The 22,132-nt window shown below is 37.1% G+C and overlaps 2 protein-coding genes across 5 annotated transcripts in view; both read right to left on the bottom strand.

The window, feature by feature from the left end:
* Positions 1–1,434: 1,434 nt before the first annotated feature.
* On the bottom strand, positions 1,435–14,415 carry LOC128608569 (interleukin-1 receptor type 2). Of its 2 annotated transcripts, XM_053626389.1 has the most exons (11): positions 14,135–14,415; positions 13,229–13,288; positions 12,392–12,464; positions 11,065–11,320; positions 9,697–9,868; positions 9,369–9,546; positions 6,763–6,831; positions 5,896–5,961; positions 4,706–4,841; positions 3,388–3,521; positions 1,435–3,072 (listed from the first exon to the last, which is right to left on the bottom strand). In XM_053626389.1, the coding sequence occupies exons 1-11, from the start codon at positions 14,252–14,254 to the stop codon at positions 2,930–2,932; spliced, it is 1,407 nt and encodes a 468-aa protein (XP_053482364.1). In that variant the 5' UTR covers positions 14,255–14,415; the 3' UTR covers positions 1,435–2,929. The 2 variants fall into 2 exon arrangements, with proteins under 2 accessions (XP_053482364.1, XP_053482365.1); XM_053626390.1 differs by lacking the exon at positions 13,229–13,288.
* A 3,243-nt stretch (positions 14,416–17,658) lies between these two features.
* Positions 17,659–22,132, bottom strand: part of LOC128608566 (mitogen-activated protein kinase kinase kinase kinase 4) — an 80,639-nt gene continuing 76,165 nt past the window's right edge. For all 3 annotated transcript variants that reach the window (XM_053626383.1, XM_053626384.1, XM_053626385.1), the window contains one exon: positions 17,659–21,498. In XM_053626383.1, the coding sequence (XP_053482358.1) occupies positions 21,415–21,498 (84 nt within the window). In that variant the 3' untranslated portion in view covers positions 17,659–21,414. The remainder of the gene's footprint in view (positions 21,499–22,132) is intronic.

The following is a 22,132-nucleotide window of genomic DNA, read 5'->3' as shown; positions in this document are numbered from 1 at the left end:
AATTGCCTTACTGCAATTATTGTGTTATTTTCTTTAAAAAAGAAAAAACTTTTCTATGATGTAGCATTAATAGCGGTAATTCAGACACTGTTTCCTTTCTACCAGCTGGCAATGATGGTCTAGCAGTTTGACCAGCTCGACTGGTGTTATGGCAGCTGGTCAGAATAAACTGGATTTTCAGTAGGGTGTGTGTGTGTGTGTGTGTGTGTGTGTGTGTGTCTATTTATTTGTTTGTTTATTTGTTTATTTTTCACAATCATGTAAGCTGGATTGATTGATGAAACCTGACAAGTGTGATACACCCCATTTTATTATTATATCCCATAATAATCAGTACTAGCTGTAAGTTACAGTAAATAAACGGCAAAAAAAAAAAAAACAACAACAACAACCAGGAGATAACCGTAAACAAGGTTGTGAATCACCATCAGTTACAAGGTGATTCACAACCTCGTTTACGGTTATCTACTGGTTTGTTTTTTTGCTGTTTATTTACTGTAACTCACAGCTAGTAAATCGCTGTACTGATTATGTATTAACAGTATGCTACCATAAAAACAGCCTCTATATAGCTCACAATTTCACATCCCTTTATGTTTAATCGTTCGTTTCACTGTAGTTTCATTTAACAAAACATCTTCCTGATTTAAAAATGTGATTTTAAAAATACTGTTTTTTTAGGATTTTATTTATTTATTTTTTATGTTACAAACTGCTGCATTGTTATTGTTCTCTTCTGACATTCGCACAAAAGTTTCTCTGTATATAAGTTAATAGACTAATAGGTTATAAATATAATTAATTTATATGTTGGGAAATGCAGCAAAAAATCAGGTAGAGGTTTAGTCCAAATGTTACATTAATACACCGTAATACAATAGATGTGTCCTGAGATAACATTCATTACCTTAAATCTGCCAGTCACAAACTTGCATGTATGACAGTATTACTAGCCTTTCTTTTTTACATGTTTGACTTGTATTGCTTAGCATCAAACACCAGCTTTAATTCCATAAAAGTAACATTAGTTAACCAGACAGCTCCGCAAACTCAGACCAACAACTTTATCGTTTCATCTCCGGCGTAGCCATCTGATATTAGCTATTCGTTTACATTTACTTTTGCTCATTTGGCTGGCAATTTATTCCAAAAACAAAGGATACAATAGAGGGTTGAAGGTCTCATTCAGGGACCCAACAGCAGCAGCTTGGCATCGCTGGGATTTGAACTCATAACTTCCCATCAGTAACCCAAAGCCTTAGCTACTGAGCGATCACTTCTTGCCTACCAGTTTCACTAGCAAGCTCTCTTGTGCTGCTATAGGTAAATACAGTGTGCATAGCAATCAACAATATATTAAATAATATATTGAAGCCAAGTTCAGTAATATTGCTTCTTTGTACCTGAGGAAAAAGCCTAGTGGGGGAGGTTTAGACCGGGTAAACACCATATTTAAACCATCACACATTTGAGTCAGAAGACTCAGGAAGACAATTTTCACTTGAAATAGCAGAACATGTCTGGCTAAATTGACGTGGTGGCATAATATGATCATTTCTGTGGTACAGGGTCTGAGTGACGCCTGTAAGAGACTACATGGGATGCCCAAAAATGACCATTTTATGGTCTTTACCCATTACAAAAGCGCTTTGCAACACTGCTGAGTTTTAAGCTAGGTACACTAGCAAAGATGAGTAGTGTCAGTATTTATCTAATTCAGTTGCATCATTTCTTTTGAAACATTGATCATTTATAATCAAGCTGTAGATATAAACTTGTTTGTGATTTGTCTGCATAAACCTGAACATTTCATGAGATTGTACTCCTGGTCTGTATTAGATATTCAATAAGCTTGTTACGTTTTTGCATTGATTGCTGCTTGATAGCTAATTATTATGCAATTAGTCATACTGAATTTAATTGGTTTATCCCAAACCTGTTGGTCAATTAGCCACACACAAGTGGCTAGTCACATGTAGCCATCACTTCTTTAATGAACAGATAATGGTTTTGTTGCCAAAATGTTTTTAATGAGCATTAATACGACAGTTAAATATTACAGAAGTATCTTCATCATCACAAGTAATGCATTAATAGTGAAACAATCAATGAACATGACCTTTTAGTCTTCTCTCCCCAAGGACATTTCTAGGTCTCCTCTTGTTTTGGATTTTTGTGAATCTTTAAAGGTTTACGTCAGTTATTTTTCTTGCTGTCTGTTCCTTCCATTTCTGAACGTTGGTTTTCTGAATAATGGATTTGCATAATCCATGCATAATCTGAATTACGCATGGTTTTCACTCTTGCTAATGACCTTCATGAACACTCCAATATCATTCCTCTCAAGCTCCAGGAAAGATCAAAATAAGGTGTGGTGAGAAGTGTTTTCTTGATCACAATGGCTCAAAAATAAACTGCTTGAGAGTTTGAGTCTTTAACAGACTCCTGAGTGAGACATGTCACTCTGATGTCACCTGTGCCTCCAGGTTGAAAAAATAAAGCAGGAGACTATAGTGATTTTTAAGAGCCAGAATTTGCTCTTTGGGTGTCAGAAAGGGAAAAGTGTTCATAAACGCACTGATTTTTAGAGCACACTCTCGAACCAGATACCTTTCTAAGCCAACATAAGACGGTTGTAGTTACAGGCAGTTAGGAGGGATAATTGCTCTGACAAGCCCCGTCTATGTAGTGTCCACTTCATCTCAGCTAACTTTAACATCAATTTATTCCGTGGTAAAAAACCTGCATCAAGCAACTAGCTCTCTAACGCTGGACATCTAGGTCATGTTCTTACCAAGGAGTTCTCTATAATGGACATATTTAGCTAGCTAACTTTGTTCTAACAAATGAGGTTGTATCAGGGGAGAAAAAGAGCAAATTTAACAGTGAGAAGGCGCGATTTCAAAAGAGCTGGAAACCACTACGGCATTTAAAAGGTGCTGTTCTGTCGAGCCAGGATGTAGTCGTTGTGCTTGTGTTGTTTGCGGCACAGCAGATGCAGGAACACACACACCACCAGCATGAAGAAGCAGGAAGCTACAGGAGCCACCACTAACCACGCCAACATGGAGTCTGTAATGGGGAGAGAGTACAGTTAGATTGTGCAGTCTACTATTTCACATGAGCATTAATACTGATGTTAACATGACAAAAAAATGCAGCTTGTGATGTTACTGGGAAAGCGCAAATATTTTTCCCATGTCAGAAAACGTCCTACCTCTGACTGTTACAAAGCGGAGACTCCATCCATTAAAGCTAAATGACTTAATAACTATAACAGGATATAGTGTGATGACATAGTGTGATGCTTAAAAGAAGAATATGTGTTTTGATTTAAAAAATATTCCACATTTTCGATCTTCATTTACACAGTCAATGTACACATACCTTCAAGTTTAATTTGTATAACAACTTCCCGTTTTCCTGACAAGTTTTCAGCGACACACTTCAGCTTGGCCCTCGTGTCCTCCTCATAGACTTCCAGGAAGACCAGCAGCGCCTCTACATGGCCAGCTGACACCCTGTGAACAGCCACATGTTTAAGACCCACTTATTCCCACTTTGGAGGATTACACTGCTGCATTACTATCATTTTTCTCCTGTTTATATTTTTAAAACAAAGACAGAGTTATGTGCATACATGTGCAACCCGCAAAATATACAGTAATTGGCCAAAAATTTGTGGACACCTGACCATCACAACCATATGTTCTTGTTGAACATCCCATTCCAGATTAAGTCCCCTCCTTGCTGTTATAATAAGCTCCACTCTTCTAGGAAGGCTTTCCACTAGATTTTGGAGCGTGGCTGTGTGTGTTCATTCAGCTACAAGAGCGTTAATGAGGTCAGGCACTGATGTTCGGTGAGGAGGCTCCAGTTCCAGTTCATCCCAAAGGCGTTCAGTGAGGTTGAGGTCAGGACTCTGTGCAGGACACTCGAGTTCTTCCACTCCAACCTTCACACACCATGTCTTCATGGAGCTCGCTTTGTGCACAGGCGCACTGTCATGCTGGAACAGGTTTGGGCCTCTTAGTTCCAGTGAAGGGAAATTCTAATGCTACAGGGTACAAATACATCCTACACAGTTGTGTGCTTCCGACTTTGTGACAACAGTTTGGAGAAGAACCACATATGGGTGTGATGGTCAGTTGTCCACAAACATTCGGTCATATAGTGTCTATATTAATATTTGTCAAGAGATTTAAAACAGAGAAATTGTTTATGAAAACTATTACAATGAAATAGATGAAACACAAAGGCAAAAAACAACAACAAACAAATGCAGACCTTAAAAAGTCCTTAGAAGTGGTTTGTATTGATATCACCTTCAGAATTATTATTTCAATTGTTCCACTCTTAATATCTTAACATATACCTTTTAAATTGTTACTTAAGTGTTGTGAAGCAACACTTGAGACTCAAGCAGACTCAAATGTATCAAGATCATCTTTTTAGCTGATGTTTTATCATTTTAACTAATGACATTTAAATTCAGTGTGGATATATGTTGCTCATTCTGATATTAATTATTATATTGAACGTGACACTAAAACAATATCTTAATTTACTCAAATGCTGCATTTATTAAATATGTGATGCAGACTAATGAACATGAAATAAAAGTTTAGAGTATTTTGCACAGATCTCTCTCTGTGTTCATCTCTCAGGGTTGCACAAGTGAATGAAGAGGCTTTTGAACTCTCACCTCCTTGATTCCTGAAATGCTCTGTCATGCAGATGAGAGCTTTCCACTGATTGGCCGTCCACCAGCCAGTTAAGCTCGGTGATGACAGGTGATCGGTCGCCAACAAACGCCTTACACTGAATCACCAAACTGGAGCCTGAACAAAAGCAACATCACACACAAACACAATGAGACAAATACACGTTTAAATGTTTATTCTCTTTTATAACATTTTACACAAACTGCATATGCATAGAATAGTGTTGTTGAATTCTCAAATCTGATTGGTCAGAAGGTGTTAATTCATTTTCTGTAACCTGTAAGTCTCAGGGTGCCCTCATGTCTGTGTTACCTGCTACTCCTGAGATACCAGTGATACTCCTTCTGCTCTCCAGATGTTTATTTAGCATTTATTTAATGGTCAGAGGTAAAGCTGTACCTAAGTTTTTGGAGGTTTTTTTTGTGCCATGGAAACGTCTTCAGAAGGTTCAGGCTCTATGGTTTCTCTGTATCATGACAAGCTACAGTTTGTTTGTTTTTTTGTGTCTTTTAATGTCAAGACAGAGCAAAAAAAAAAAAAAGAAGACTGCTGAAGAAATAACTGTTTACAGCTGCTATAACTTAAGTCATAACAGGAACTAAGGTGTTTTGTTGACAATTCACAACATTAACTGTAAATGAATAAAAAAGCAAAAGATTGTCGTCATTTAACAAAGAAAAAAAATCGTAATTGGCAAATCGCTGTGGGACATGCTGAGAATAATGAATTTTATAATGGTAACGGTGACTCCACTTCAAATCAGGACAACCCTGGTGTGTATTGTTTTCCTATAACAGCATGCCTCACGTGTTTCATTTCTTGCTTAAATGAAGTATGATTCAAACCTGAGAACATGCTTCAAGAAACCTTCCTATTAAAATGTATCGGAATATGTTGTTCACACACAATTTCTTACAAAATTAATTTTAAAGTGTTTCATAATTTTTTCAATGCTGTGGATCTAGAGCCTCTCCCAGTAACACTGAGTATCCTTGATTTAATTTTTTTTTTTTGGAATGCAGGACTATTCTTATGCTAGACTTCAAGCACTGTAATATATTCTTTCACAATACATACTGCTAACATTCAGACACTAATGCATGTACACTCCTATCACACTGTAAGCTTGTACCTTATCTGTCTGGTTATTTATTAAAGAGATGAAACTCACCAAGACGACTTTCAATCACAGAGCCGTTTACAGGAGTGGTTATGTGAGGGGGCAGTAGATTGGAAGCTGTAAGGAAACATTCACAACATTACACACCCACATGCACATTATACAGTATACAGTTCAGGGCAGAAGTCTGCACCCCTTTGGGTTTTTATTTTATGTTATGCAAGTCCAAGACAGAACAGAAAGCAGTTTGAACTGAAGTTTATCTTGTAACTGAAAAGCTGTTAGAGGCAGCTATAAAAGTGAATTTGGGTGTAAAAGTTATATAGAAGAGTGCATCTCAAAGTAGGTTATGTGAAGCATATCCAGGGGGTCTGTGATTTTTAAACTTACAGTTACCGCGGTGGAAATTACAACCCACCATTATTAAGGGCATCATATTTATTATGGCGTTCTTAAACTTATTAGCTGGATCTGATCATCTACACCTCAATAACTCTGGATGGTCAAAGGCTCAGGAATAAAAACATCATTTAAATATACACAGTTAAATAATGAGCCTAATTATTTGAATAGTTGGATTATGTTCATGAAATATAAACCTGTACTGAGGGAATCTGTGAAATCTATTTTACAGCTTTAAAAGCATTAATGGCTGCAAAAATGACAGAACCCATGATGCAGAGAATGTTTCCATCACTTTCAGAAAGAGGGTGCAAACTTTTGAACTGACATCATTTTGTGACACTGAAAGAACATTATTAAGCTGACACTAAATGTCTTATTGCTATAAACTTAATTTACAGTGCTGTCATCATTTTGTACAAAGGCTGCACAAACCACTTTTGATTGGTAATGCGTACACATACTATAGTATAAACACACACACACACACAATTTTAACTGTCTAACATCACTCACATGTCAGAGTAACGTCTTGTGATTTGGTGGTGGGTTCTGTGTGAGACTCTGGTACACTGGTGACTGGAGCTGGAAAAAAAAAATGTGTGCGGAAATATTACAAACACACAAAAACTCAACGTGCAGAAAAAAGATTACAATCACAATTATTCTCCAGCATTAATGTCACAGGACAATCGCAGTACTAACATAACAGTACATTGTATTTATACAGTTATAAGAAATATACTTTCTTTATGAGCCTCTCTGCAGAAACATTATGTAAGTATACATAGCATTATTCTATGAGAAACTGTTAACTTCTATAATATGACTTGTATCGCAAGTTATTCAATGGTATTATTATATTAAGGGCTTGGACTAAAAAAAAAAAAAACAGTTATAAATACAAACTAAAGAGGTTCAGTGCCTTAATGATGTCTAATATCTGAGCAAACACAAACGTTCAGTTTAGTATCCATCATATATAATATAAAACACTTCAATCTGACTGCTCAAAGTTTGTTTAGCCTCTTTTGTAATGATTTTTTAAATATCACTTCTGCTACGAATCTCTTGAAAATGAAAAACTTTTAACGAGGAAGATCAATGTAAATGTAAATAATCTAAAAACAGTGCACGCTGGTCCACCTTTAATGTTCAACTGGTTTTTACAAAATTAGATTTTTTTTTTACGGAATGGATACAGGTGTGCATATTGCAGGGGATTTACATATACATACAGATACACTGCTGATATATTGAGTCTAATTGCAGTGGGATGTAGGCTAATGTAAACATATGGAGGGATAGAAATGATAAACCAATGTGCCTGTTCTGAGCAAACATTTTAGTGCTATCGATAGCTTTAAATCTCGCACACACTTATTAAAATGAACAATAACTGCAGAATAATAAAATAGACTGGAGAATATTTTAAAACCATGTTGAAATTAGAACACTTTGTCAAATAAAATAAAAAATCAAATAAGAACACATTCTCTGAGCTTTCTACTGTGAAAAGTACGTTATTGCTGTTTTTCTTTGAGGTGTCAGTGTCTGGGGTTTTTTTTCCAAAATCTTTGTGGATGCCCTCTGTTCATTTCAACTCAATGGAAAATTGCCTCCACGAAAGCGGCGACTCTGCTGACGCGTCAGTTTTCACCCAATGTGACATCTAGGTTTCCTCTTTCTATGTGTATTCCATTCAATTCATTCCACTGTCAGACACTGTACACTGCTAACTCACATTACACCTACTATGGTTCTGAATCATGCCTAATTTTGTTTTAAATGACTCATACAATAGATTTACATGCATCCAAGGTCAAAAAACACTTTAATGTGCTCATAATTTAAACTGCAGCATCACCTTTTTTTTTCCCCCAGTGTCACAAATGACTTGTTAAATGATCCGTTCTAAAGGATTCATTTTAAACTCCTCCTTTCAAACAGCATACTCTGCTTGGATTGGTCAGATGTCCCAGTCTGTTGTGAGCAACTGTACTGCTGTCAGCACGTGTCGAAAAGGAAACGCCCATTACTATAACGAGTTTCAGCTCTGTCTGTCAGTGAGTAGCCAATGAAGACCAGAGGTGGGGCTTTTTGTTACAAACCTACGTAGGTTTATACAGGAAGTAAGTCTGGAATTACTAACGACTCGTTTCAGCTGTTCAGAATCGGTTCCTTCTTTTGGGAGTCGATAACTCCGTTTGTCGTGCGCTTTGATTTTTGAAACTTTGAATATGTTTTTACATTCACAAACAGTTACATATATAACACACTAGATGAAAGGTAATATCTGAAAAACCATAATAGGTGCACTTTAACAACTAACAGCTGATATTGACTTGCTTTATGTATCATCATCCCTCCTGCTTTTACTCAATAACTCAATGTAACCTACAGCACTGTGCAAAGGTCTTGCTTTGCTTTACATGCAAAGAAGTGCTGTAAAGCAACGATGCCTTCAAAAATAACGAAATGAAATGTTTATACATAAAACATTGTTTGGAATGGTTGTAAATGTGTTTTAAAAAAATTGTACTGACCCAATAATGCAGAAGTCAAATGTAAGTACTGAAGACAAAATTGCACAGTACTGTAACACACACATATATATATATGTGAACTTCCAGTGACCAGTATGAGGGAGTGTGAGAGCGATGACACCAAATTTAACACACCTGCTCCCCATTCACACCTGAGACCTTGTAACACTAACAAGTCACATGACTCCGGGGAGGGAAAATGGCTAATTGGGCCCAATTTGGACATTTTCACTTAGGGGTGTACTCACTTTTGTTACCAGCGGTTTAGACATTAATGGCTGTGTTTTGAGTTATTTTGAGGGGACAGTAAATTTACACTGATTATATATATATATATATATATATATATATATATATATATATATATATATATATATATATATTTATATTTATTAGTGATGACTGATGGAAATTGCATTCATGTCTATTTAATTATAACTAGTTCTTGACTCCTGCTGTGTAAACAGTACAGCACTGACCCAGTCTTATCCATTATGTTGTCATGGTATAGATTTGTGTATATGACTGTGAGCGGTTGTGTATATGACTGTGTAATGCTGGAGGTTGTTGTCTTACATAACACTTGTAGTTTCCAGGTCCTGCTAACATTGTATTGTGCATTGTTGAAAATCACAGTCAGCCAGCACGTGTACAGGCCCTCGTCCTCTGCGGAAACGTTTCTGATGGTGAGAGCGTCTCCTGACGAAATTTCGTAACGAGTCCCATTTTTTAACGGGACACCAGCGTGAAAACCCTGGACATAACAAAATAACCAGTGTGTTACTGAGCACCAATATACTTATAGGAAGTTTCAAGATCGTGTTTCAACCCTAGTCTAGACAAACAAACTGTCTATCTTCCTATTACTAAAAAGGCCTTAAGTCTTCTCCACAAAGAAACATACCTTGAACCAGCGTGGGCTTTCCAGCCTGTTGAAATGATTTATATGTGGACATTCGATGGTCAGGTTCTTGTCTGGCTTTGCAGAAACAGGATGTGACATCATCTCCATGTCTTCTCTTCCTTTCTCATAGATGGTCATGGTGAAGCTTCCAGTAAGGCAGAATGTGTCGCTGCTAAAGGGATGACAGACACATACAGTATGTGAGAAAAATAAGCTGCAACATTATGAACGCACAGCCAACACAAGTCCGAAAGTCTCTGGAGTATAATGATTATCAAATGTACGGAAGCTTATAGACCATGTAAACTGTATGTCCAAATGTTTTATTAAATATCACAATAGGTCTGTATTAAATAAAGTTAAACAATACAGCACTGTTTCATTCTGATTGGTCAGAAGGTGCAGACTAATTAATTTCTCTAAAAGAGAAAATTAGCTCTGACAATAGTTTAGTTAGCAAATATCAGGTTTATCTTAATGTGTTAGTTCTAATACATTATTGTTTCTATAGTAACAATATGTTTACTTTGACTTGTATGGCGGACGTTCCACATAATCTAAAGCATAGAAATAAATAGTTGGGTTTTTTTTACATTTTTTTTTACATTTTTAAACCTTCTTGTTATTAAAAAAATGTCTAACAGTTGATATGGACCTCTAAGGAGGTGTTTATTAGACATTTATGGAATGAGTCTCCAGTGTCAGTGCTTTGTAACAGTCAGTACATTGTTCACCATTGGAAAGTCTTCAGGACAGAGGAGGTGAGCTTCCCCGGTTGTTTTCCTAATTTGTCTTACGAACGTTCTGCAACAATAAATGCAACTATAAATGTATAAAATAACAGCGGTAACTGTGCCACCAAAAGTTTTGAGAAATTGTACATAAAAGTACTTCGGCTGAAAATAAAGTTCAAAATTTTTCTATTTGTATGTTTAAATCTGCTTTAAAATACAGGCTTAGTCTGTTATTTTATGTGCAAATCTTGTTAACTTAGCCAATTGTGCTTTGAGTTGAGTGTGTGATGATTTATACGTTCAGTTACATACTTCCAGCTAAACGCGTCTCTTAGCTGCTAACTACATTAGTCTCATAGCACCAGTGTGAGACAAAATAAAGCACACTTCAGAAAACAAGCATGTCTACGGAAAACTAAAACTGCTATTTATGGAGGAACTATTTGTTTAAGAATTATCTATAGTTCTGCTCTCAGTATTTTTTTTTAAATTAGTGAAGATTCAAAACCTAAAACATGACAAATCAGTATTAGATGGAGATAAATGATGGTTCCTGGACTTGGACATATTCATATAAAAACATTTGAGTAAAGGTTAAAATATCAGTCTTCCAGATATGTTTCTCCGAGCCTACCTGAACACATAGGTGTACGTTCCCGAGTCTGAGGGCAGAGAAGGGAGGAGCCACAGGGCCCGACCCTCCTGTATGACCCTGTGACCCTGGTTTCTGAGGTCATGACGCTTGCTGTGGAACAACTGGAAGGTGGTGCTGTTGTCTACAGGCAGATTCCTGTACCAAATGTTAGCTTCCAGAAACGGGAATGTGATGGCCATAGCTTCTCCCTGAGCATGGAAATCCTCAATCTCTTCACCAATCACCTCACAACCAGCTAGAAAAATCACAAGTGTCTATTAGTCTTGGGATAACGATGTGGACCTATAAGCATTTCATTAAATGTCACAGAACATAGGAACATACATAAAGTGCTTTTCAAAACAAATCTGGTTGTAACAGTATGCCAGTACAACGGTACATTGGTCTAACCAAATCTCAACCGGTTAGGTGTCATGGGTGTAACACAGTGACATTATCTGTATAATACTCAATATTTGTATTTATTTATTGTGATTTAAATCAAACGTGGGCGTAGTCCAGACTGGAAGTGGTTTTCGTTCTATAATACGTCAACGTCTGAATAATACATCATTTCATTCTAACAACAAATAGCAATTTGCTTATTGAACTCCTGAACCTCTACAGTTCCTCAGCTACTTGACTGAAGGTCATCATCGGTCTCAACCAGACACCATGTGGACCTTTCTGGAAAGCTTTCTAACTAATGTGACTGTGTAAGCTAGGAACCTGCTTTTCAAAACACCACCACCTTTTCCCAAATCATAATAAAGAAGTAGTTATTAGAAAGTTGGACACAGTGCTGCTGCCAGTCAAAATGGGGTCCTTTAAGCAGCATTTGATTGTATTACAAGGTTTATCTGGAGGATTTGTCTTGGTTTAATAGCAATGAAGAGTGATGATTTAAGAATGATGTGTGCAATAAATGTACAAGTTAATATTTTTTTTTTTTTGGAATCATGTGCTTCCTTTGTAAATGAACATTGTCCATGGCATGTCCTTAGCAAGTACTATGTATGAAAGTTGTATGAAAATATGGGAGTATGAAACCTTTTCAGCAAGAGTTCCTTAAAATAAATAAATAAATAAATAAATAAATAGCTTGATAAAGACAAACATGAATAAATAAATACTGCACCTACAACTTGTATCTGTAAAAAGCATGGTCCTGATTTTGCCCTGAATACAGAGGCTGGGATTCTGCAGAGACCAGATTTTCTTCATCTGGGACAGATCCCAGAGAGTGATATACTTCAACTATCACTTAACTATTACTAAAAGCAAAGGTGAGAAAATAAACAGCACACTTCTTTTCCACTCACGTTACCTTTCACAGGCACTGCACAGCCAGGGTTGAGTCCACAGGACAAGATAATCCACACGCAGAAACCTACGACACACTGGAGGAAGAACAGAGTGGACATGAGCGAAACAGCTGAATACACAATCACAAGCACACACACACACACACGTAGAGCTTAGGTATAGAAAAAGATCAGATCAGATACAGTCATGGGGTTTTGTACAATTTTGCAGCCCCTTTAACTAAACCCCTTTAAATAAATCCCACATACACCCTCAGTGCACATTTATTTGTAATATTATTTAAATGTGTGCAATAATATTTTGTCTATTAGAGCTATTGAGATTTTTATATATTTAATATATCTATTAGAGCTATAGAGAATTTTATTCCTGAATCTTCCACCAGCTGAACACATTAGGGTCCAAGGTGATTTAAAAATTAAACCTAGTCAGGAAGGAAATTAAAGTTTTGAAGCTGGTTCACCACATTTACATTTATTCATTTAGCAGACGCTTTTATCCAAAGCGACTTACAAATGAGAAAATACAAGCAACTTACACTTTACACTAAGAATTACCTTCAGAGAAAACAGTCAATACTAAAGTTTATTACAAAAATATTGATCTCCAGTTATCTAAAATATTCAATATACTTGAAAATGTCATAATTATATGTGTACAATAATATTTTGTCTATTTATTAGAACTACAGAGCTTTTTATTCCTGAACTTTCCACCGGCAGATCACATTACTGTTGAATCTGACTTGTTTCTGAGGGTTTAGTATAAATGGGCTAATATAATAGCTTTGATAAAAGTCTAACTACATTAAAAATATATATTTAGAAAAAACACTTACCCTCTGGCTATGCTTTATGGACCACTGGACACCCCCTGACCCCAATCTTTTGGAGAAATGCTAATTTAAAGAACAGTATAATAAGAGCACAAGACCATGAGTTATTCATATCTATAACTTTCTGGAACCTATCATGAGAGGGCAAAAACCTAAATTATTATTATTAATGGAATAATTATCATAGTCCTAATGACAAAAGTTAATATGTTGTTAAAGCAGGCTTAAAGTCATCTTTATTAAGATAGAAAGAGTAGTCTCCGATACAGTTTTCTTCAAATGTTCTTCACACTAAAGTAATTCACGACAGCTGATCATCTGTAATGCTCAAACAAGCTACAAGTCATGTTTATATAAAGACAGTGAGTTTATATGTACTCCCAAATCATTTAGATTTGAAACAAATCCTTTTACTACATCAAGCTCTGACCATTATTCACTTATTTATATTTACTTGTGCTGTATGACTTTTAATGTCACTTGCATAAAGTAAACGATATTACAGTAGTGATATTAATAGAAACGTTAACTCAAATAGTTAACCTTTATATGTACAACAAAATCATCTGAAAAAAGTAAATGATTCACAGTGTTCAGTCATTTCTATACTGCACCACATTCTGCACTTAATTCTACATTCATTCTGAATGTTTAAGTGACAGTTTAGGACGATAAAACTCTGACAGTGTTGGTAAATAACTAGCAGTAATCTTGATCAAAATGAAAAGAAGTAGTTTATATAGCAATTCAATGCATCATCAAAGAACAAATATTGAATATTTGAGGACATTCACGCATCTGCCCTCTCTTACTCATGTGTACACAAACACACACACACACGTTCCCAAAATTTCCCAAATTTCCTCTCAGAGATCAATAAAGTACATTTAATTTATCTAACATTCTCACCTGGCTTATGAAGGTCATCATGGTGAAGGTAAGGATTAGACTGAAAGGGTGATGACAGAGCACTCGAGATTGACAAAGAGAGAGAGAGATTGATGAAGACATGCACAGATATATGCACATATGGTATGAGAAGTTCCCCTTTTCTTCTTCTTTCAACGCGTGTACTGTGTAGGTGGAAGCTGGGGAAACCTTTGACTCGGAGCTCTTTTAAGGTTCCTCACATGAGCTTGGAAATTCCTACGCTTTCCATGACATGTACAGATGTCCTAGTTTATGTACACACTTCTTCACCCGTGTGTCAAGTAATATGTGTGTGTGTGTGTGTGTGTGTGTGTGTGTATATATATATATATATATATATATATATATATATATATATATATATATATATATATACACACACACACACACACACACACACACACACATTACTTGACACATGGGTGAAGAAGTGTGTACATAAACTGGGCATCAGCATTATTCTGCACCTTGATGTTGACAAGCACACTGTTCAATTGGCACAGTACAACTGATGCAAACAAACAACGCTGATAAAAATAAAAATATAAAGTTATTCTGATAAAGATTCTGATAACAAAAAAGAAAAAATGTGAAAATTTTGCATCAACACTCATGTACAGATAAATAACAGTATTGTTTCTGGGAAGTAGACTGATGCATATAATACTCCTGTGTGCTCTTACACTAAGGATCCTAATTTAGTTAAGGATCTAATTTATTTATTTATTTATTTATATATATATATATTTTTTATTAAGGATCTAATTTTGTGGTCATATGAAACGGTGTTATAAAACCAATGCAACTGCTGGCTGAAATATCTGCTTCCGTAAAATCCCTGGCCTTTTCAGGGAACTTTTACTATTGTTCAATATTCATATAGAGAGTACATTAGGGAACACACACACACAAAAATGTTTAATATAGCAATTTTAGAGATACTTGGAATGAAGTTTATTATGCAATAGAGCTTGATTTAAAAATAAACTGGTTTAACACTGTTAAGCTTGATAATATTTAGGTTTTCATAAAGTCTAAGAATTATCTTCTGAGAAAATGCTCAATACTAATGTTTACTAGTACCATGCACTAGAATAGATACTTATTAATGAACACTTCTAATAGTTATATGATTCATTTATATTTATATATATATATATATATATATATATATATATATATATATATATATATATATATATATATATATATATATATATATGCACAAAAATGCAGTGAATTAAACTACAGTCCTAAAATTAATAATAAAATCTCACTTTCTTGGCACCTTGTGGTTTCTGTTTACTTTGAGCATACCGTTTTAATTACACATTACAGATCTTGCGCTACACTGCAAGTTAGGAACAACGCGGCCTCGTTACTAATAGATCACTTTCGTTATAATAAATTTTATCATAATTTTTCAGAAATACAGCACATAATGATAATAAACTTGATAATTGAACTAAACCTTTTAAGCAGCTTGCACCAGTTTCCCCAACCACGCGCCACAGGCGGATTAACCATATGGGTAATTGGGCAAGCGCCCAGGGGCACCAAGACTTCACAGGGACACCAGCTTAATCACCAATACAAAATAAAAATTCTATAAATGTCCATAAGCACTATTTCTTTAAGACCTGAATCACGCATGGGCCTGCAGCCTATCAGAACCGAGCTGCCAAATATCCAGCATCTGTACATGACTGTGGAATCAGGGGAAGAACACGTTCTCTAACGAACTAATTACTACATTCGTGTCTCCAAAACAAAGAAATTGTGCCTAGGCAATGGCTGCTTTACTCCCCGTCAACTGGATTAGTTTATTACTATGCATGCAAACATTTGTCATTGCAAAGTCATGCATTCATTAACAAGCTGTGACTGGAAACATTCCGAGAGGATATCTGACCATGAAAAGAGCACTGATCACCGACACCACATGCTTGTTTTATTAAACAGGTCTAAACATCTATCTACAGTGGATGCTTCACTTTGATGGCAGATAGAGGAGGAACAAAATTATTGGAGGTCGTCTTGAGGCATGTAGTAGCTGTTGTCAAGTTTTTGGGAGGGGGGAGACTTCCATTCCGAGAGCATGAAAAAATACTGGGATCTCCACACGATGGGAATTACCTGGGTTTGCTTGAACCGATAGCCGAGTTTGACCCTTTTTTTTTTTTTTTTACATCAAGAAGTATGGGCAGAAGGGTAAAGGTATGCCCTCTTACTTGTCCTCTGGAATATGTGAAGCGTTTATCTCACTAATGGGCAATAAAACTAAGATCATTGCAGCTGAAATCCAACAGGCCAAATATTTCTCTCTAACATGGAGCAATGGAAGAAGGTGGCCCGGTCTGATGAATCACATGGCCTCCAAACTCTCAATCCGGTCTAGGGAATTTGGAGGCCAAGTCAGCACCTTGAACACTTTGTCATGTTCCTCAAACCATTCCTGAACAATTTTTGCAGTGTGTCAGGGCGCATTATCCTGCTCAAAGAGGCCGCTGCCATTAGGGAATACTGTTTCCATGAAGGGGTGTACTGCAACAATGTTTAGGTAGGTGGTACGTGTTAAATTAACTTCCACATGAATGCCAGGACCCAAAGTTTTCCAGCAGAACATTGCCCAGATCATTACACTGCCGCTGCCAGCTTGCCATCATCCCATAGTGCATCCTGGTGACATCTCATCCACAAATGCACGCCGTTTTTTTTTTTTTTTTTTTTTAAGATAAACGTTTATTTTGAAATTGATGTGTGCAACATGTTCCAAAACACAGGTGAGGCTCTAATCATAATATATAATCATAAAATATAAGGAGCCTCCAAAAAAGGCCTAGTCCTTCAAGAACAAGGATGGGTCGAGGCTCGCCAATCTGCCAACAGAAGCGTCAGTGAATAATCCAACACGAGAACAATATTCCCCAAAGACAAATCGGTAGGATTTTGGGGATTTCACCTTCTACAGTGCACAATACAATTAAAAGATTCAAGGAATCTTGTCAAATCTGCACAAAGGGCAAGGCCACTTTCACCGTCTTAAAAACCGCCATGAGTCTGTAATGGATAGCCTGACATGGGATCGGGAATACTTTGGTAAACCTGTCAATCAACAACATTCGCCGCTGCATCCACAGATGCAAGTAAAGGCATTATTATGCAAAGCAGTAGCCATACATCAACACTGTCCAGAATCGTGTTTTGTGGTCCGACGAGTCAACATTTCAAATAGTTTTTGGACAAAATAGCAGTCGTGTTCTCTGGGACAAAGAGGAAAAGGACCATCCAAGCTGTTCTCAGCTTCATGTCCAAAAGCCAGCGTCTCTCATGGTATGGGGGTGTGTCAGTGCACATGGCATGGGGAAGAACTTGCAAGTCTGTGACGGCAACATTAATGCAGAAAGATATGTACATATTTTGGAGCAACATATGCTGCCATCCAGAGCAGGATGGCACACAATTGCACACACAATTGCACTTTGGGGGAATTCTTCCAAGAGTTTCTTGTGGCATCCTGTATACGAGTGACTCTTATTGTGTCATCAAGATGAAAATTCTCACACACACTCATACCAGGAACTCGTGTGACATTGTGTAACAAATGACGGTAACAAGTAACAAGTGTTCATTCTTTGTTGTCAAGGAAACATGCATTTTTAAAAAAAAAAATGTCATCAATAAGAACAGTCAGCATTCCATCTCGTGTCTGAAACGGCCAGTAGATTTACTTAATTTTCAACCATAAAGTATTAAGTCGATAAAATATTTTCAATATAAACTGGTACAATTTTATAATTGGCTGCATTTTTTATTTTATTTAAGAGCAAAGCAAAAATCTAAGAAAAAAGTTTCTTACCAACTCACTATTTTTAATTTATATTAATTAAATCAGAGGACAGCAGAGCCGCTTTTAGACACTCAGGAAACGGAGTCGAGTTTAACTCAATGGGATTTTATAAAACATTAGAACTTGCCATTGATGCAAAGATGCGAGTCTGACAGATGCGACTCCACGACAAAGAGCTGGTTTTATTCCACAACAAATGAGCACAATTTTGGCAAATGATATTTCTCATATAATGAGATAATGTCGTTCAGTTGTCAAGTCCAAAAGTGTGTCCTTACTGACGGCCCTCAGGAAGAACATTAACACGGAGGAACCACTATCGCGTGTATTCTGCATCTTCTGACAGATTTCAATGCGGATTTCTCAAACATATATAACAAACTGATTCATCTTAGTTGTAAATAAATACATTATCAAATTAGATTATTTTACTTTAGAAGTCATTGGTACTCGGCAGATCTTTTACAGTGTCTGAATTCTGCTGTGGACATTTGGATATTCCATTACTAAGTCCTGTTCGTACAGGGTAGGGACTTGTCTCAAAATAATAAAGACGAAGCCAATGATGTCCCCAGTAAAATGTTCAAACACTCAGTACATCACCTTCAACATGACAACTAAAGCATTAAACACCTTGAGAGGGGAAAAAAAAAAAGAAGTAAAAATCACACAAATTTCCTTAAATTACCTTAGGAGTTTATTTTCAAAGAAAAAACAAAGGACCATCAGGAAAATACAAGACTTCCTGCCACACACAGAGAGGACGAACGATACAGTGCCACGACTGAAACACAGACATCCAGATCAGCCGGGAACGTTTCTGAAACGTCATTATTCATATCTGTCTGAGTTATTAGCCTTAAACAACTGAGAAGAGAAATACAGACAAAATAAGTCAATACAAAAAAAAAAGCAAAAAAAAAAAAGCTAAGAGTTCTGTAAGAGAAAACATAAATAAAATTAAAATTAGTGTAGCTCAACTTTGCCTCTGTAAACATTTTCCTCAACAGGTGAACATTATATTAAGTGAGCACTAGATTACGACTGCACTATAATCGCTGTACGGCTGCAGAGAATGAAAATAACGTTAGAGAAAATGAAGAAAAAAAAACGTCTATAGTTAAGCTTCTTAACTATATCTAGAACCGGAGCACTCAACGCTCTTAAAAACAGAAAACAACAACAACAGAAAACGTTTGCATTTCATGTAGTGGTTCCTTAACATCAGTTCTTAAGTTTCTCCATTTTGTCACTATAGCACAATTGATTTTAGTTTCTTATGCAAACACCACAAGCAGTAAATCTTTTCGCATGAAGCTGAAAGGAAATCTAAACAACCTGAACAATAATTAATACTTATTAGCTTTAAATAAAATTATACAAACGATCAAATGAAATGAAAGCACCTAACAAAAAAAATATGGTGGTGAATGGAGTGTGTGTGTGTGTGTGTGTGTGTGTGTGTGTGTGTGTGTGGGAGCATAATTGTAAAACTGACGGGAAAAGACGAGGTAAATATGAAAAAAATGTTTGTGATGATGGACCCAAGAAAACCCACAGGGTTAGCCTTCATTAAGTAAATACAGCACACACACACGCAAAGAAAACTGCTAACTGCTAAAGATCTGTGTCCAAACTGAAGGACTGAAACGCAAAGCACAAAGAAAAACATATAAACCACATATTAGTGTTTGCCACGTGGAGTAACAGCAGTTGTGTTGTTTTTAAGAACGGATAAACTGTTGGAAAATTATAAAGCCTTAAACTTAGGGTCGATGTGAAAGAGGTCTACAGAGAGAAGAGCAATGAAACAGGACAGTATTGGGTTTTGTGTGTGTGTGTGTGTGTGTGTGTGTGTGTGAGTGAGAGAGATTGCTATTGCTCTCCTCAGAGTCACACCGAGCCGTACAGGTGACATGCCTTCAGTAACATAACACCGTGTGTGTGTTACGCTCTAAAGGAACACATTTAATATCAACAAGCGGCAGGTCACCTGACAGGAACCCACGGAGAAGACGGAGAAAACCACACCAATCATGCTGAATGTATGGAACACTGAGGACGTACAGGTGAAACTCAAACCCTTACAGTCTGGATTTTACTGAAACGGAGCACTCTTCGTGTCGAGAAGAGACGATGCTGGACAGAAACGACCGCGTACGACGGCAAACAACTCCAAAGTCACGCACAATAGACTCAGACAGGCTCAGTTTGTTATTGTTACTCTGTTCAACATTGTAAAAGGAAGAAAATAAAACAGCGGGGACACATGCCTTTCAATTTTAAGCACAAGAACAGTATTTTCACACTACATTCCCACTTAGTGCATCGTATATATTGGGGGGTGTGGGGGGGGGGGGGGGGAATCCTAAAATCAAAAGTTGGGGGGCAAAAGAAACGAAATGTCATCCACCTAATCAAGGACTAGAACCTTTCAGTGTCAGATATGCTTCAATTCAACATCTTGGGAGGTCTGAATATTTAGGTTTATCTGACACGTGCTCACACACCACTGAGCTGACACATCTCTACTACCTTCACGTATTCACAGCAGGTACATCGTTTCAGACAGTCTCTAAAACTCGAACTAGAGGCGAGACAGAGATCCTACGCTCAACTGTCAGGTGAGAGGGAAGGGGCGGGGCCACTAATTAATATGCAAAAATCCATGCTTGTTGCTCTCTCTGGTCTTTTAGAAACAATTAGGGTGGCAACTTGGGCTTCAGTGAAATGAAAAAGAAAAAAAAATACATATATTATTGGGAATAGTGAGAACGTGCGAGCCTTGAAATCACAGGTAGAAGATTACAAGAATCCACATATTTAGTGAATAGTAATAATAATAATAATAATGATACTAATAATAATAATAATAATAATAATAATAATAGCATTAAAATATTCTTTCATGGTCCATCTCCGTCCTAGACGCATCACGCACCTACCTGTCCATAATGTGAATACACTTTACTTTCTCAGAACCTACTGAATAAAACACTCACACAAGCTGCATTTCTCCTTCCACCCTGAAACTCTCACGTATTCCCTAGCAGTTATACGGCGTCCGCCCATACTCTACCACTCGGTCAATCAGAGATTTCTACAGAAAGAAAACATTTACACAGGCTAGCAATAATACTGTAAGATCAAGCCTCTCGCCTTAGACCTTCTCTCTTACACACGCTTTTTTTTTCCTTTTTTTTTTTCTCCTTCATCTAAATTGAAATTTCTATACAGCTTCTCAGTCTGGTTCACGACAGCAGGTGAGAGTCGTTTATCTTAATGTGGTTTCTGCTCATCACACTGAGGATCTCTGGTTGTACTTTAGGTGTGTGGTGGTTGTAGGTTTTTTTCCCAACGCTGTCATCATGTAAAAAGGGATTTGTCATTCCAGGCTGAGAGGGACTGTTTACCAGCTGAGTAAGGACGTGCGTCCTAGTGTCATGAAGTAGACCTGGCTGGAACCTCCGGAACGCACTGACGCAAAGAAAACCTTGGGGGAAAAAACAATGATTAAGTGCAAACGCATTAATGCTGCTCTACAAATTCTTCATTATGAGAGAGAGAGTGAGATGCAGCCTTGTGTTCATGTTCCAGCTGCATGATGTACTTTTTCCTGAGGAATAATAATAGTTCAACAAGCTGAGATTTCTTGAGAGTGAGTGAGCGAGAGAGAGAGTGAGAGCGTGAGTGAGTGAGTGAGAGAGAGCACGTGAGAGAGTGAGTGTGAGTGAGAGAGTGGGAGAGAGTGAGTGTGAGAGTGAGTGTGAGTGAGTGAGTGTGAGTGAGTGAGTGTGAGTGAGTGAGTGTGAGTGAGTGAGTGAATGAGCGAGAGAGTGAGAGAGAGCGTGAGTGAGTGAGTGTGAGAGAGAGTGAGTGTGAGAGAGCGTGAGTGAGTGAGAGAGAGTGAGAGAGAGAGCGTGAGTGAGTGAGGGAGCGTGAGAGAGTCAGTGTGACTGAGTGAGACAGTGAGTAAGAGAAAAAGTGAGTGAGTGTGAGTGAGTGAGAGCGTGAGAGAGTGAGAGAGAGAGTGTGAGAGAGTGAGTAAGTGAGAGAGAGAGTGAGTGAGATAGTGAGTGAGAGAGGGAGTGAATGAATGAGAGAGTGAGTAAGAGAAAGAGTGAGTG

This window comes from Ictalurus furcatus, chromosome 6, assembly GCF_023375685.1.
Source record: "Ictalurus furcatus strain D&B chromosome 6, Billie_1.0, whole genome shotgun sequence".
NCBI classification, from domain to species: Eukaryota; Metazoa; Chordata; class Actinopteri; order Siluriformes; family Ictaluridae; genus Ictalurus; species Ictalurus furcatus.
Note: the sequence above shows the minus strand (reverse complement) of the source record. Positions and strands in the feature narration are given on the sequence as shown.